Source organism: Mytilus californianus, unplaced genomic scaffold (assembly GCF_021869535.1).
Source record: "Mytilus californianus isolate M0D057914Y unplaced genomic scaffold, xbMytCali1.0.p SCAF_11, whole genome shotgun sequence".
Lineage (NCBI taxonomy): Eukaryota > Metazoa > Mollusca > Bivalvia > Mytilida > Mytilidae > Mytilus > Mytilus californianus.
Genome location: NW_026262593.1, coordinates 39,387,886 through 39,403,942, shown reverse-complemented (window position 1 = coordinate 39,403,942; position 16,057 = coordinate 39,387,886). Strand labels below are relative to the sequence as shown.

General features: G+C 34.0%; 1 protein-coding gene across 1 annotated transcript in view; it reads right to left on the bottom strand.

Annotated features, from left to right (window-relative positions):
* Positions 1–16,057, bottom strand: part of LOC127720044 (uncharacterized) — a 136,057-nt gene that overhangs the window by 41,985 nt on the left and 78,015 nt on the right. The window contains exons 47-57 of the mRNA XM_052226450.1: positions 11,352–11,469; positions 10,500–10,675; positions 9,969–10,128; positions 9,571–9,768; positions 8,743–8,982; positions 8,366–8,525; positions 7,099–7,340; positions 6,761–6,891; positions 4,200–4,350; positions 3,260–3,481; positions 2,437–2,530 (exon numbers count right to left, since the gene is read on the bottom strand). Coding sequence (XP_052082410.1) covers positions 2,437–2,530; positions 3,260–3,481; positions 4,200–4,350; positions 6,761–6,891; positions 7,099–7,340; positions 8,366–8,525; positions 8,743–8,982; positions 9,571–9,768; positions 9,969–10,128; positions 10,500–10,675; positions 11,352–11,469 — 1,892 coding nt within the window. The remainder of the gene's footprint in view (positions 1–2,436; positions 2,531–3,259; positions 3,482–4,199; positions 4,351–6,760; positions 6,892–7,098; positions 7,341–8,365; positions 8,526–8,742; positions 8,983–9,570; positions 9,769–9,968; positions 10,129–10,499; positions 10,676–11,351; positions 11,470–16,057) is intronic.

Sequence of the window (16,057 nt, the reverse complement as noted above, 5' to 3'; positions counted from 1 at the left end):
AGGATACATTAACAGACTTTCTCCTTCTTTGTAGAATTATTTAACAAAATGATTATGAAGAGCCTGTAGTAAGCAAGCTCTTGTACCCCACATAGTCCTTATTTAAGAGATAAGTTACAAGTGACCTAGTGACATTGTTATTTCTGTTACTTGAAGCATGATCCATTTCTGTAGATTTAGACAATAGTATTGTTATACTAGCTTGACAATTACAAACATAGTGACACCATTCATACAACCAAATTTTATTGTTGATATATATATAAACTGAAATCTTAAAATGACAACATAAATTATTGCAGAAATTTATTTTTTCGAAAGATTTAATGTTTGTTAGTCATTTGTTTCAAATAATTTACCCGTACTAAAATAAGGAGATGTGGTATGATTGCCAATGAGATAACAGTCTGATAACTATCCACCAGAGTCCAAATAATGTGGCTGTTGGCAGTTATAAGTCACTTATCAGACCTCAACAATGAACAAAACCGGTTCATTGTTTTCAGGCACCATAAGAAAAAGAGGAGTTGTGGCTTGGTGGCTTACAAGAAAATATGAGAAATATAATAATAATAATATAAATAAGAAAATAAGAGGGACAAAAAAGACAGGACTAAGCCACTGGACTATATATAAAGTGCTCCATTACTAATCCTTAGAGGAGCTGCTGATCAATACTAAGAAAAGAAAGTTGTTGAGGACTTAGCCAAGGCGAGCAGAATTTTGAGACTTAGGAACAACAGTGTAGATGTGGGGACACCACATATATAGGCCAATCTGCCCTATTTGCTGCCACCTTTTAAAATTAATGCCTAGGGTGGTAATTAAACCCATGTGCATTTAATCTGTTGTTCTCTATGTACATATATGATATTGATAAATGCAACAAATGCAGCTGTTATGTAAATATGGTAAAATTACGTCATTATAGCCTCATTTTTTTACAAGGACCTAGCTAGACCTATTTCTAAGGGTATTAGTGTATTATATAACTCTGAATAAGCAATACAATCCCTTTGTAAATACTAATTATATATTCTGCTGTTAACAATAATAACAAAATAGTGGTTATTTCTAAGTATGCAGTAACAACAACATGCATTTTAAGTAAACAAACATCAATGAAATACAACGTGTTTGTCTGTGTGCTTGAATTATAAAACAACCCATCAGCTTTATTTACACAAGTTTTTGCTAAGACAGACGGTTAACATTTCTGTTTACATTATAAGTTTTATAAACAATTATTTGTTGTTATGACTTGTGTATATATGCATGGAAATATAATGAAGATAACATTGATTTTTACCATAAAAAAATGGATACACAACATTCCAGAGATGTACGGGCAGTGACACCAAACACATCCTTCTTTTGTAACGATGGATGGTAACGTATAGCCACTTATATAACAGTAAATGTAGTTGGATAAGCTACCCGAAACAATAAATAATTTGTATATTAATGGCAGACATGCAATTGTGTCAGCTTTTGTTTTGATGGAAAAAACGTAAACATTGGAATCCGCCATTTTGATGTAGGAAACAAACTTATTTTCAACCTTGGATTAAAGGACATTGCGAACATGGTCAGCATATCATGCATAATCAGTCATGTAAAAATATCTTTTAATTTGTTTTCTACATTTACTATTTTATGTTTAAGTTAATTTAATGTTTTAATTTCCAATAGAACAGAACATCGTTCTTAAAGACGACGAAGAAAAAAATATAGGTGGCACTGTTTATAGGCATGAATATTTTACATACAGGTAGTTTTTGTGTCAACAGATTGACCTTTATCCGTCAGATTCAGGCGTTTGCTGTTCAACTGTCTGCAGCTATAACTTTGTAAACAAAATACATACGCACCGCATGGGTATAACCGTATTACTAATTTTCGATTCTTAAAAACTTCGTAAATCTTGATATAGAGCATCTTCGTATGGATATCAAGATGATTCTGATTATTATTTTTTTAATGATTTTAAAGTTCAACTGACAAGAAAGGTTGACATTCTTTCAAGAACTATTTTGTCTAGCGATTGGTTATCATTGGTATGTAAAAAGTTCAAAACCATAACAAAACCGATCTATTTTTATATTCTGATTTTTTACGGATTAATATTGTAAAGACATGCACATAAAAGCGAAAGCTTGTATAAATATGAAAAATATACCAAAGGGATAGCTCAAAATACCATTTAATAACAATAATCATATGGACAGGTTAAGAATGAAATTCTGTATAGTACATAAGTATGTAAAATACGGAACCGAGTTCGGAAAGCAGCTTGGAAGCGGTAAATGACTTCTGGTCAGCGGTATTTTCCAATAAAAAACCATAAACATTGAAACGTGCATGTCTTAATAAATATCCATATCCAGTTACTGTTTTTTCTTAGCACATTAGGGGTTAAGATAAACTCAAACATACCCAACAATTCCTGATTCATCATCAGTAAAGAGCTGCCATGTCGCTGATACTGAAGTAAGTGACTCTGAACATACAGCATCTAATCCATCACATTCTGTAAAATATAACATAACTATAATCAAACAACCTGCTATAATGTAATACAGCTGGGAACATCATCATCTGCATTTAAAAACTAAAAGTTTCTGAAACAAACAAAGGTTACTGGGCTAATCATAAGATTTAAGTTACCAAACCAATTTGAGAAATAAAGCTTGCTGTCTGTATATTTCATAGGATTTAAGTTATTAAACAATGATCCCAACTCTTTCATCTTAAACCAATTAAATAAAAATCATCAATTGTGTGTAGAACTATTATCATCCACTCACCTGCAAATATAAACCTAAATAGGTAGGGCTGATTAACATTCCTCTTTTACACATAATTCCTAAAGCGTTTTGATATTGTTAATAGTATGTATCAAATGGGGACATCTCTATTTTTCTAATTGTCAAAAAAAAAAGAAGTGAAAAAAAAGAAAGAAAATGTGTATATAGGACAGTTTTCACCCTGTAGAATTAATTTTTATTGCCATATTGTATAATTTGGATTTAAGCGAAGTAAAAAGTGATCAAGGTTAGTAAAAGTATTAAATTCCATTTTTGTGAAAATGTTAGCACAAAATAGTGTATTGCAGTTACAGACCCATAAGCTATATTCAACAAGCAGAAGCAGACATATCCAGTGCTCTGTTTCCAAACACTCTACCTCAGTTACTTCTGGTAATAGCATAGTTATCTCTGAACAATTTTAGTAGCTAAAAAGGAAAAAAAATGTTAACCTTCATCTGTACTGCATATTTTAGCATTCATTGCCACAGTTTCACTATTGTCATTGACATTGATTCTATAGACTGTATGTAGGTCCACCACTTTCCCATGTTTAGGTGGTGTTGTATCAATGGAGATGGGTCCAGAGAAGGCATATGTTTCCATGTCAACTGAATTGATGGCTGTGACTGTAGCATAGTAGGACCTGCCATGGCTTAGAAGATTATTAACTCCTGAAAATAATTCAAAATAAAAAATCTGAATTTTATAGGTGCTAACATAACTTCAATCTTAATGCATTTTAACCTGATCTGACAAGTTGGATACACTTTTGATAAACAAAACAATTTATTGAATTGTCAAGTTGGATTTTCCACCAAATTTGTTACGAATACTATACTTAGGTGTTTTTTTTATTAAATCATTAGGGAACTGATTCTGAAACTTAACCCCTATAGTTATTATATATATCCATTATCAATAGTAAAAATGCGTGAAAAGCCTCAAAATAAAATTTACCTATCTCAAAGGTTAAATATCATAATCAATGTTGTATAACAAATCTATATGTGTCTCATATTTTTAAACTAAAGATTTTAAGAGCGGTTTAATGAAAAAAAGTTTACAAATATAGATGTTAATTTTCTAGTATCAATGGGTGCCCAACAATATTATCAAAACATTTCGGAAATCTCTGTCTGAAGACCTGAGACCTATCTGAGAGGAAAGTCATATATCATCTTCAAAATTCAATTAATGCTGACTGTAAAAATTGCTGGACACTAATATTTACACAAAAACAGTATGATACAGTATCATTGAAAGCAATGTGTTCTACCATCAATCTCCTGTTAGAAATAAACTTTCCTGTAAAGGACATCTAACGTTTAAGGAAGCTAAAACAATTAGCATCTATTCTAAAAATCCACCAATATTATTTTTAATATTTACCTTTAATGCTATAAAAAGAAAAAAATCCACTGACAGTTGTTTCAAAAATATCTGAAGAACCTTGTTCTGTTCCAAGAGTAATGATAAATTTCTGTATTGGACTCTCTTCATCTAGAAATCCTGACCAGGAACATATAATGGGGCTCTCCATCTGCAAGTGTTAAAACTAAATGTAATTGCATTAAGAAAGCCTTGTGCATATAGGATTCTAACAAATGCATCAACCACCAAACTTCTGGTAAACAATACCATTGCACTTCAATATGATTTCCCTTAGTTTAAGCAATCAATATTTTAAGAGCCACAATATATGCCAATATTCATGCAATAACCATTTTATTATATGGCAATTAAAACTTTTAAAATTAAAGAACCTTAGTGAGCGCGCTCACATACCCCACGTCCCCACATTGTCACTGGAGAAATAAAATAACTGTAAGAAAAAAAAATTGTATAAGAAAAAAAAATTGAATCATAATTTCCTGTCGATATGCACATCTACATAGTATGTCCTTATTATCTACAAAGTTTCATGAAATTCTGTTGTGTGGGTTCAGAGGAGTTGCGATGACAAACTGTTGCAGAGGTATATTGAAGCAAATAAGTTCAAAGGGGCATAACTCCTAGAAAAAAAATTGAATCGTAATTTCCTGTCGATATGCACATCTACGTAGTATGTCCTTATTATCTGAAAAGGTATCATGAAATTCTATAGTGTGGTTTGAGAGGAGTTGCGATGACAAAAGGTTGCAGTAGTATATTGGGCAAATAAGTTCAAAGGGGCGTAACTCCTGGAAAAAAAATTGAATCGTAATTTCCTGTCGATATGCACATCTACGTAGTATGGCCTTATTATCTACAAAGTTTCATGAAATTTTGTTGTGTGGTTTCAGAGGAGCTGAGATGACAAACTGTTGCAGTAGTACATTAAAGTAAATAAGTTCAAAGGGGCGTAACTCCCAGAAAAAAAATTGAATCATAATTTCCTGTCGATATGCACAACTACCTAGTATGTCCTTATTATCTACAAAGTTTCATGAAATTCTGTTGTGTGGTTTCAGAGGAGTTGCGATGACAAACTGTTGCAGAGGTATATTGAAGCAAATAAGTTCAAAGGGGCGTAACTCCTAGAAAAAAAATTGAATCAAAATTTCCTGTCGATATGCACATCTACATCTACGTAGTATGTCCTTATTATCTGAAAAAGTTTCATGAAATTCTATTGTGTGGTTTGAGAGGAGTTGCGATGACAAAAGGTTGCAGTAGTATATTGGGCAAATAAGTTCAAAGGGGCGTAACTCCTGGAAAAAAAATTGAATGGTAATTTCCTGTCGATATGCACATCTACATAGTATGTCCTTATTATCTACAAAGTTTTATGAAATTTTGTTGTGTGGTTTCAGAGGAGTTGAGATGACAAACTGTTGCAGTAGTACATTAAAGTAAATAAGTTCAAAGGGGAGTAACTCCTAGAAAAAAAATTGAATCGTAATTTCCTGTTGATATGCACAACTACATAGTATGTCCTTATTATCTAAAAAGGTTTTGTTAAATTCTGTTGTGTGGTTTGAGAGGAGTTGCGATGACAAGAAACAGGACTGACGGACGGACAGACAGACAGACGGACAAACGGACGGACGGACAGGTCAAAAACATTATACCCTCCGCAACTCGTTGCGTGGGGTATAATAACAAGAATACCATGTCCACATCACAATTTTTAATCAATAATGCACTTTAAAACAATATTGGGGAATATTGCAAGCTAATTATAGTCTTTGGTGAGGTTATTCAGGATTTATTGCTGTGCTTAATACTTATATAGGGTTAGTGCATGAATATTGTTTTCAGTAGATTTTTATATTGCACCGTTTTAAACATAATTTTGTCACTGATGACTTCGATGATTTCAAGCTATATTTGCACAAGAATATTGCACGCTAACTTTTTTTATGTTGAGTGAAATATTATGTTGCTATACAATTATAAGTGTTTTTGTACAACATACATGTATACATAAATATGTATAAGAAACTTGTCAACAGCTGTGCCAGAATGACATGATGTGACAGTAAAATGCCAATAAATAAGTGCCTATATGTAGGTTCGAATACATCCAGTGACTCACAACTGTAGAACTTCTTATATGAAAATTATCAAAACTGAATTGTAGCTCGTCTTTATGGAACCAAACATTATGTAAAAGTTTGTAAAGATTCTTTAAAGCATACTTGAGTTACTTGGAAGTGGAGATGCACAGAATACAAAATTCGTAATATAACTGATATTCCATGGATAAAAAATAAAAGCAGACAGTCCTTAATCATCTGATTTTCGAATGAAAAGATAGTTGTCAACATCTTGAAATTTTTCAATATTTGAAATTTGAAAAAAAAAAAATATTTGAAGAATAATTCTTTTTAATTTCTGAAATCTGAAATGAGAAAAAATTGACCCCCCACAATTTCTTTTTAACCCCCCCCCCCCCCCCCCCCCCCCCCCCTCAACAATATCAGACAAAAAAATAAACAACTTTTGTATCCTGACTATAGATGACTAACCCCAATGTATTCTGGACAAGATACATATCCAGTTCCTGGTTGACTGGTATCAATGATAACTGAACCAAAAGTAGTTATACCAATCATACCAGCTTTGTCTTCTGCCCAGATACTGATTATATTAGGTTTGCCTACAATTAAAAAGGATAAAAAATAGATGCATCCTTTCAAATATTGAAGATGAATTAGGACAGATGAACAGAATTCCAATTAAATGTTTTTGAAAATATGAAGTCTGTAATTAGGAAACATTTTCAGCTTTTTAACAAACGATTCCAGAGTTGAACATTTTATCATAGAATTTAAATCGTAAAATAAAATATATACAGGTCATTTACCTGTAATGTCAGGTGTGATACTGCCAACCTCCAGGTGACTACTTTGTGTAGAGGATATATTCACTTCAGCTCTAGGTGATATGTCCTCAGAGTATGGATATGTTCCAACAGAATACCAGGCCCTAATCACTTCACTATCTGTGTCATTGTAGTGCCATGTGGCAGACAGGGAGTCAGATGTACTTTTATACATTGAAGAACTTGGTCCTATGTTACCATCAATTGCATTTTTATCTGTTAGCCTGCATTTTGAATTGAAAGAATCTTTAAAAATTACATTCTCAAGCTCAGTGGTCCTTAAGATGACAAATTTGGTATAATAAAAGTTTATTTCCTTTTTGGAAAAATAAGAATTTCATTCAAAATTGTTTATTTCAATTCTTTAAAATAATCTGACATATAGTTGTTATGGAAATTGCTACCAATTTATGGCAGGTATATATGTAGGACTCGGAGGTGAGATGGGGACACTGAAGTGCAACGGTCTACCAATAATATGGAGGTAACCTTTATGATGGGACCATGATAGAGCAACTATACAAGGATAAATCTCATGTCCCGACAAAGCATTTCATATTTCCTCTGGTTGCAGTAAAAAAACTACAGTGATCTATCTTATTCTTGCTGACATTCACAGCAGCTGAATAGATTTTGTGCCGTTCTGAGTAAGCAAGTGGTATTCAAATTTGTAATAGCTTCCTGGTTTAATGAACAATAACCTTTGCATGCAGCATCTATAGTGGTCAATTTCTAAACGCTTGGATGAATGTTGGATTTATCTTTGGTCCAAGCCTATTTACAAAGTAAACAACAACGTTTCAGTTATAAATGACTATGCATCATGACTATTTTAAATTAAACGGATTATACTATTGGTGATTTACTTAAAAACCTGAAAAGCTGCTTCTAACAAACAAAGCAACTTCTTCATCCAAATGAAATCATGAAAAACACTAAAAATATAGTTTTTGCCATCCATCGTACTTCAGCGTTACCACCAATAAACTTCTGCGTAGGAATCAGCAAGATAGCATCACAATGCCACCATCATACTTCTGTGAAATCAAAAATGCACTTCAGAGTGACCATCACTGTTGGGAGTGCTATCGAGGTTCAGAATCCGAAATATATATGCGGCAAGAAGACTAACAAGTCCCCTCCCCTCCCTAAAAATTACGAAAAAATAAATTCGAAATATCACACAAGTGAAATAAAACTATTCATAAATAAAAAAAAAACATAATAAACCCCATGATCCAATATTTACCTGTCTAACACTACTGTTGGAGGCAATAAATCTACAGTAATTCCATCTGATACAGACTCAATAATATTTCCAGCATTAGTGATACCTCTGATGGTAGAATAATATGTCTTTCCAGGTTCTAGCTGAGCATTTACTTGTGCATATCCAGAGCTGGTAATGCCTAGAAATATACAATGTTTCAAATAGCCCAATCTTTTAAAGTAGAGCATAAATTGTAATGCCTTTAAATATTCCCACCCTCTCATACAATCAATCCAGACAGCTCCATATCATAGTTTTTGCATGTTCATATGAATATCCACAACTTTTTATTAATCCCCATTCAAATTATTTAAGTTATTGGTAAATTTCAGTTTGTAGAAACAAAAATAAAATACCATCTCCAGCGATAGTTTTCTCTTCTACATGTAAAATTCCATCAGATGAAAATGTGGTGACATCTTGTCCACCTGGAGTTGTTCCTACAGCCCATTCATAGTCCATGACACCATGGAGGTGGCTCTCAAAGCCTGTGTACTGTACACTTAGGGTAGAAATGTCAGACTGGTAATCCACGTCAACACCAATGTCAAATACAGGATCATGGTCTGTTCCATCTGTACCATCAATAACTATGCCTACAAAACAAAGTAAAGGGCAAACTCTGTAAACTACACTGAGGGTAGAAATATCTAACTGATAATCAAAGTTAACTCCGATGTCAGATACAGGATCATGGTCTGTTCCATCTGTACCATCAATAACTATGACTAAGCACAAAATAGAAGATGTAAACTTAAATACAAACTAGCTTATGTTTGCAAAATGGCTATCTCAATTATGATCCCAAAGACAAAGAAAACAAGAAAATAACCTCTTCAAACTATATATAGTGTCTTTAAAAATTATTGATATTTATTTCAAAATATTGCAAAAAATAATAGTCATTCAGATTTTAGATTTCCAGAAAATTTAAAGGATCTTTATCAAAACTACTAATGCTGCTGTCAGATGTCCTATGGAATAAACTGTGGAAAAATAATGATTTCTGTCCAGAACTTCAAGACAAATATTTATTTCTTATTGGAAACTTAACAATAAGATCTTACCTAATATATAAACTGCCACGCAATATTATTTTCTTCTTCGAACAGAAATATATTTAAATGTTTAAGAATGTACGGAAAATAGATTATGTTCCTAAAGTTCTGAAAACTTTTGGATACCTGGTTGGTCTGCTTCCACCACCACTATTGGCGTTGACACCACAGGTGAACTTTCCAGTCCTGCTCCATTTACAGCTATCAAGCTAACATAGTACACTGGGGTCTTGGTGTCTATGTTACTAACTTCTAGAGACAATCCATTAATATATTCATCTGTCTTAAGTCCTACATCTGTCCAAGACCTTATTTCAGTTCCACCTAGGAATAAGAAAATATTTATATTAAAACCTGCCATAACAGACACCTCAAATCAGTGGTCATTTGGTTTGAAACAGGATAAAATGCTTGACAAAGCCTTGTACAAATAAATTTTATATTTTGAGACAAATTTATAGTTATTCTATATGTAACATATAATCCTTTTCAGAGAAAACAACTGCTAGGTAAGAGAACTATACCTGGTGAGGATCCAACAGCTATTTTGAATCTGAGAACACCTGACTGATGATCTGATGCTCGCCATGCTGCCTTAATACCATCTGTATCTGCTTGCCAAACATAACCATTTACTGCTTGTTCTTCATCATCTGATAAAGTGTTGACATGCAGCCAATTTATCTACACAACCAGAGTAATAACATTAATAATTGTGTTCAAAGGTGTGATTACACAAATGGAATTTTATGAATGTTTTAATGTAGTTTTTATTCATTTCCGTAAAAACCTTTGTTGAAGACCGTACAGTGACCTATAACCTGTTACATGCATGTCACTTGGACTCTGGTGGATAGTTGTTCATTGGTAATCATAAACCACCTATATATATCATCCTATTTAATTCAAATTTCAATATTTTCATAACTTATATTTAGAGGATCACCTGAACTAGCCAAAAGGACAATTCCATTGGTTATTTCAGAAATTACTATTTTCATTTGATACTTACTGCTGGAGGTGTTGTGTCTATTATCACACCATTTGATACTTACTGCCGGAGGTGTTGTGTCTACTATCACACCATTTGTTTCAAAAGCTGCCACAAATCCTGCTTTATTAACAGCTCCTATTCTGATACTGTATACAGCACCTTGTAGTAAATCTAGACTGGAGTCAGTGAATTCATTTATGGTCTCACCATCAAGCTGTATCCACTCATTCCGCTTTGCTTCAAAACATCAATAATATATTTACTAAGATATTATTAACCTCAGTATTTCAAACCCTTCCCATCATCCATCTCTCCTACTCAACAGGGATTAAGCTTTTTATAAAATTAAAACATGTCACAAATCCAAGACTTTGATAAGAGCTCTCTGGATGAGAAACAAATAACAATTAGTCAACTGACAGTATGTTATTGTCTGAAGATAATATAGATTAGTTTTCTTGTATGACGAAATATTGAAAAGGTATACTGTACAAGAGAACTATTTTTGTTTGTTTGAAGATGTTGATTTGATAGTTACAATCTAAACTATGTAATACTGTCCAATACATAGATAAACTTTTATTGTTGTCATTGAAATTTTGATGGCATTTCATTCCCTTGTCTTGTCTATATGAATATATTTATGTTTTCCACCATACTATCAGTTTACTACTGCTATATATAGGCAGCAAAGCCAAAATCGAAATTTTAATTTCTATAATCCCAACAACAATATAAAGTTTGAAGTAAATTGATCCATGCATACTGGAACATAAAGCAAGATATGTCAAACATTGCCTTAAATCTAGGGGGTCCAATAACTCTGGAAAGAAAAACATTCTGAACTAAAGGCTCTTAATAAGTCTTGTTTATCATGGCATATAAAAAGCTTATATATGAGGTAAGTAAATACCTGGAACAATTTGTGATCTAATACTTTGATGCCGTTGGTAAATCTGTATTTTAAAATGATCTAATCCAGATTCTTCATCAATAAACTTGAAATTTGATGATAACATGGTGGTATTGGACTACAAGAGAAAAAAGATGTATAAAATTCTTGGCTAATCCGTAGCATGAAAAGTATTTCAGCGCTCATTTTCTTCTAATCGACTGGTCCTTGAACAGCTGTAAAATTTCATAACTTTTAGCAAAGAGATCTCTTACATTGATACTTAATTCACTACAATAAAATTCTATGTACCCTTTTGATGTTAGAATATTCTTGTCTGTAGAATTTCAAATATTTACATTTATATAATAAAAACAAACTGCATTATAACACCTCCTGCCTTCATCAATTGGGGGTAAAAATGAAAGACGTTTTTAAGGCTGTTTGAAATTTTCATCACATATACTGTAGATTTTGGTAAAGTGTTATTTCATCAAAATGAAAGAGTAGAGCCCGTAACCTCAATAAAAGACCCTGTACAGGTGTATTTTTAATTCTTCAATTGTCTGGCTAAATTTAATGCATTTTGTATTGCTTATAAAGGTAGATGGGGGTCTAAATCAAAATTCATAGAATTTTTTAATAATTTTTCAAAATGTAGTTTATATCGTGCTTTTTTCAAAAATATAACTAGAGGCTCTCAAGAGCCTGTGTCGCACACCTGATTCTACTTTGGTTTTGGAAATCATGTAAAAATAGATTAAAATCATAACAGATACCCTAATAATGAGTGAGGCCAAATTTGGTTTAATATTGGTCCTATAATTTAATAAAAAATCCTGGTGGCCATCTTGAACAGTAAATCGGCAACAAAGTAGCAACACTTAATCAGCACCTCATAAGAAACATTTATGCCATTTTTGGTTTCATTCCATTCAGTGCACCTCTAGAAGAAGCATTTGTATGTATTTCCCATAGGGTTTTATGTTAAAGGAAGTCTCCCCATTGGCGGCCATCATGGATGAAGGATCAGCTTCAAAGTAACAAAACTTAGTCAGCACCTCATTAGGAACATTCATGCCATGTTTGGTTTCAATCCATTCAGTATGTGGTTCTCTAAAAGAAGACATTTGTATGTATTGTCCATAGGGTCCTTTGTTAAACATTGTCCCCATCTGGCAGCCATCATGGATGAAGGATCAGCTTCAAAGTAACAACACTTGGTCAGCACCTCAAAAGGAACATGCATGCCATGTTTGGTTTCATTCCATTCAATGGTTCTCTAAAAGAATACATTTGTACGTATTTCTCATAGGGTCCTATGTTAAACTAAGTCCTCTGCTGGCGGCCATCTTAGATTATGGATCAGCTTCATAGTAACAACACTTGGTCAGCACCTCATAAGGAACATTCATGCCATGTTTGGTTTCATTGCATTCAGTGGTTCTCTAAAAGAAGACATTTGTATGTATTTCCCATAGGGTCCTATGTTAAACTAAGTCCCCCGCTGGCTGCCATCTTGGATTATGGATCAGCTTCAAAGTAACAACACTTGGTCAGCACCTCATAAGGAACATTCTTGTCATGTTTGGTTTCATTCCATTCATTGGTTCTCTAAAAGAAGACGTTTGTATGTATTTCCTATAGGGTCCCATGTTAAACTAAATCCCCCGCTGGCGGCCATCTTGGATTATGGATCAGCTTCAAAGTAACAACACTTGGTCAGCACCTCATAAGGAACATTCATGCAGTGTTTGGTTTCATTCCATTCAGTGGTTCTCTAAAAGAAGACATTTGTATGTATTTCTCATAGGGTCCCATGTTAAACTAAGTCCCCTACAGGCGGCCATCTTGGATTATGGATCGGCTTCAAAGTAACAACACTCGGTCAGCACCTCATAAGAAACATTCATGCCATGTTTGGTTTCATTCCATTCAGTGGTTCTCTAAAAGAAGACATTTGTATGTATTTCTCATAGGGTCCCATGTTAAACTAAGTCCCCTACAGGCGGCCATCTTGGATTATGGATCGGCTTCAAAGTAACAACACTCGGTCAGCACCTCATAAGAAACATTCATGCCATGTTTGGTTTCATTCCATTCAGTGGTTCTCTAAAAGAAGACATTTGTATGTATTTCCCATAGGGTCCAATGTTAAACTAAGTCCCCTGCTGGCGGCCATCTTGGATTATGGATCAGCTTCATAGTAACAACACTTGGTCAGCACCTCAAAAGGAACATTCATACCATGTTTGGTTTCATTCCATTAAGTGGTTCTCTAAAAGAAAACATTTGTATGTATTTCTCATAGGGTCCCATGTTAAACTAAGTCCCCCGCTGGCGGCCATCTTGGATTATGGATCGGCTTCAAAGTAACAACACTCGGTCAGCACCTCATAAGGAACATTCATACCATGTTTGGTTTCATTCCATTCAGTGGTTCTCTAGAAGAAGTTCAAAATGTAAAATGTTAACGCCGACGACGGACGACTAACGCCAAGTGATGAGAAAAGCTCACTTGGCCCTTTGGGCCAGGTGAGCTAATAAAAAGTATGGGTCACAGAGGCTTTTTTTTATGTTACAGGTTGTGCAAAATTATCAGGTTTTGTATAGATTATACATGGAAAACCCAATTTTGTGTGATAAAAAGAAAACTACATTATAGAATTTTAAGATAAAATATGAGAAGATAGCTCTAATAATATACGTTCAGATAAGAAAAATAAAAAATGGGGTCACCGGACTTGTTTTCTTGCTACATAATAAAATAGGTAAATTCACAACACATTCTATTATAAAAGTTACTTTATCTGACTTATATCCCCTTATGTGGCAAAGTTGAAAAAAATGAATCAAAAAATTTTTTCTGTTTTTTGTAAAATAGTCATAAAATATGATAAAACACATAATTTTCTATATAAACTAACAGTCTTGCACATGAATTACATTCTGCTCTGGAAATTTGCACATTTCATTAAAGATCTAGACCAATCGTTATCTGCTATTTCAAAATCCAACATGGAGGAAGACACCCCAGCTACCTTTATGTATTCTTTTTGAAAGAATAATAAGAACTAGAGGCTCTCAAGAGCCTGTGTCGCTCACCTGACTCTACTTTGGTTTTAGAAATCATGTAAAGATAGATAAAAATCATAACAGATACCCAAATAATGATTGAGGCCAAATTTGGTTTAATATTGATCCCGTTATTTAATAAAATATCCTGGTGGCCATCTTGAACAGTAAATCGGCAACAAAGAAGCATCACTTGGTCAGCACCTCATAAGGAAAATTCATGCCATGTTTGGTTTCATTCCATTCAGTGGTACTCTAAAAGAAGACATTTGTATGTATTTCCCATAGGGTCCTATGTTAAACTAAGTCCCCCGCTGGCAGCCATCTTGGATGATGGATCGGCTGCAAAGTAACAAGTCTTGGTCAGCACCTCATTAGGAACATTCATGCCATGTTTGGTTCCATTCCATTCAGTGGTTTTCTAAAAGAAGACATATGTATGTATTTCCCATAGGGTCCTATGTTAAACTAAATCCCCCGCTGGTGGCCATCTTGGATGATGGATTGACTGCAAAGTAACAACACTTAGTCAACACCTCATTAGGAACATTCATGCCATGTTTTGTTTCATTGCATTCAGTGGTTCTCTAAAAGAAGGCATTTGTATGTATTTCCCGTAGGGTCCTATGTTAAACTAAGTCCCCCGCTGGCGGCCATCTTGTATGATGGATTGACTACAAAGTAACAACACTTGGTCAGTACCTCATAAGGAACATTCATGCCATGTTTGGTTTCATTCCATTCAGGCGTTCTCTAACAGAAGACATTTGTATGTATTTCCCATAGGGTCCTATGTTAAACTAAGTCACCCACTGGCGGCCATCTTGGATGATGGATCAGCTGCAAAATAAGAACACTTGGTCAGCACCTCATAAGGAACATTCATGCCATGTTTGGTTTCATTCCATTCAGTGGTTCTCTAAAAGAAGACATTTGTATGTATTTCCCATAGGGTCCTATATTAAACTAAGTCACCCGCTGGCGGCCATCTTGGATGATGGACCGACTGCAAAGTAACAACACTTGGTCAGCACCTCATAAGGACCATTCATGCCATGTTTGGTTTCATTCCATTCAGTGGTTCTCTAAAAGAAGACATTTGTATGTATTTCCTGTAGGGTCCTATGTTAAACTAAGTACCCCGTTGGCGGCCATCTTGGATGATGGATCGGCTACAAAGTAACAACACTTGGTCAGCACCTCATAAGGAACATTCATGCCATGTTTGGTTTCATTCCATTCAGTGATTCTCTAGAAGAAGTTCAAAATGTAAAAAGTTAATGACGACGAAGGTCGCCAAGTGAAGGGAAAAGCTCACTTGGCCCTGTGGGCCAGGTGAGCTAAAAATTAAATATCTGCTCCATATTCATAAAAGCCTGAATTATGAATAGATTTCATTCGAACTCATTTTTCTAAAAAATTATCACTTTAATCTACTTTTTTCATGATTTTATATATGGTGCCACCTCTCACCCATTGAAATTTTGGATAAAAAAGTAACGAATATGGTTCATAAAGAATATTTCAGCCAAATTCTTGTGGACGAGGGGTGGCACCACTGTTAATTTTTCAGAAAACTGTCATAAATTTAGGAAAATTATGCAAAACAAGAATGTGTCCATAGTACATGGATGCCCCACTCGCACTATCAT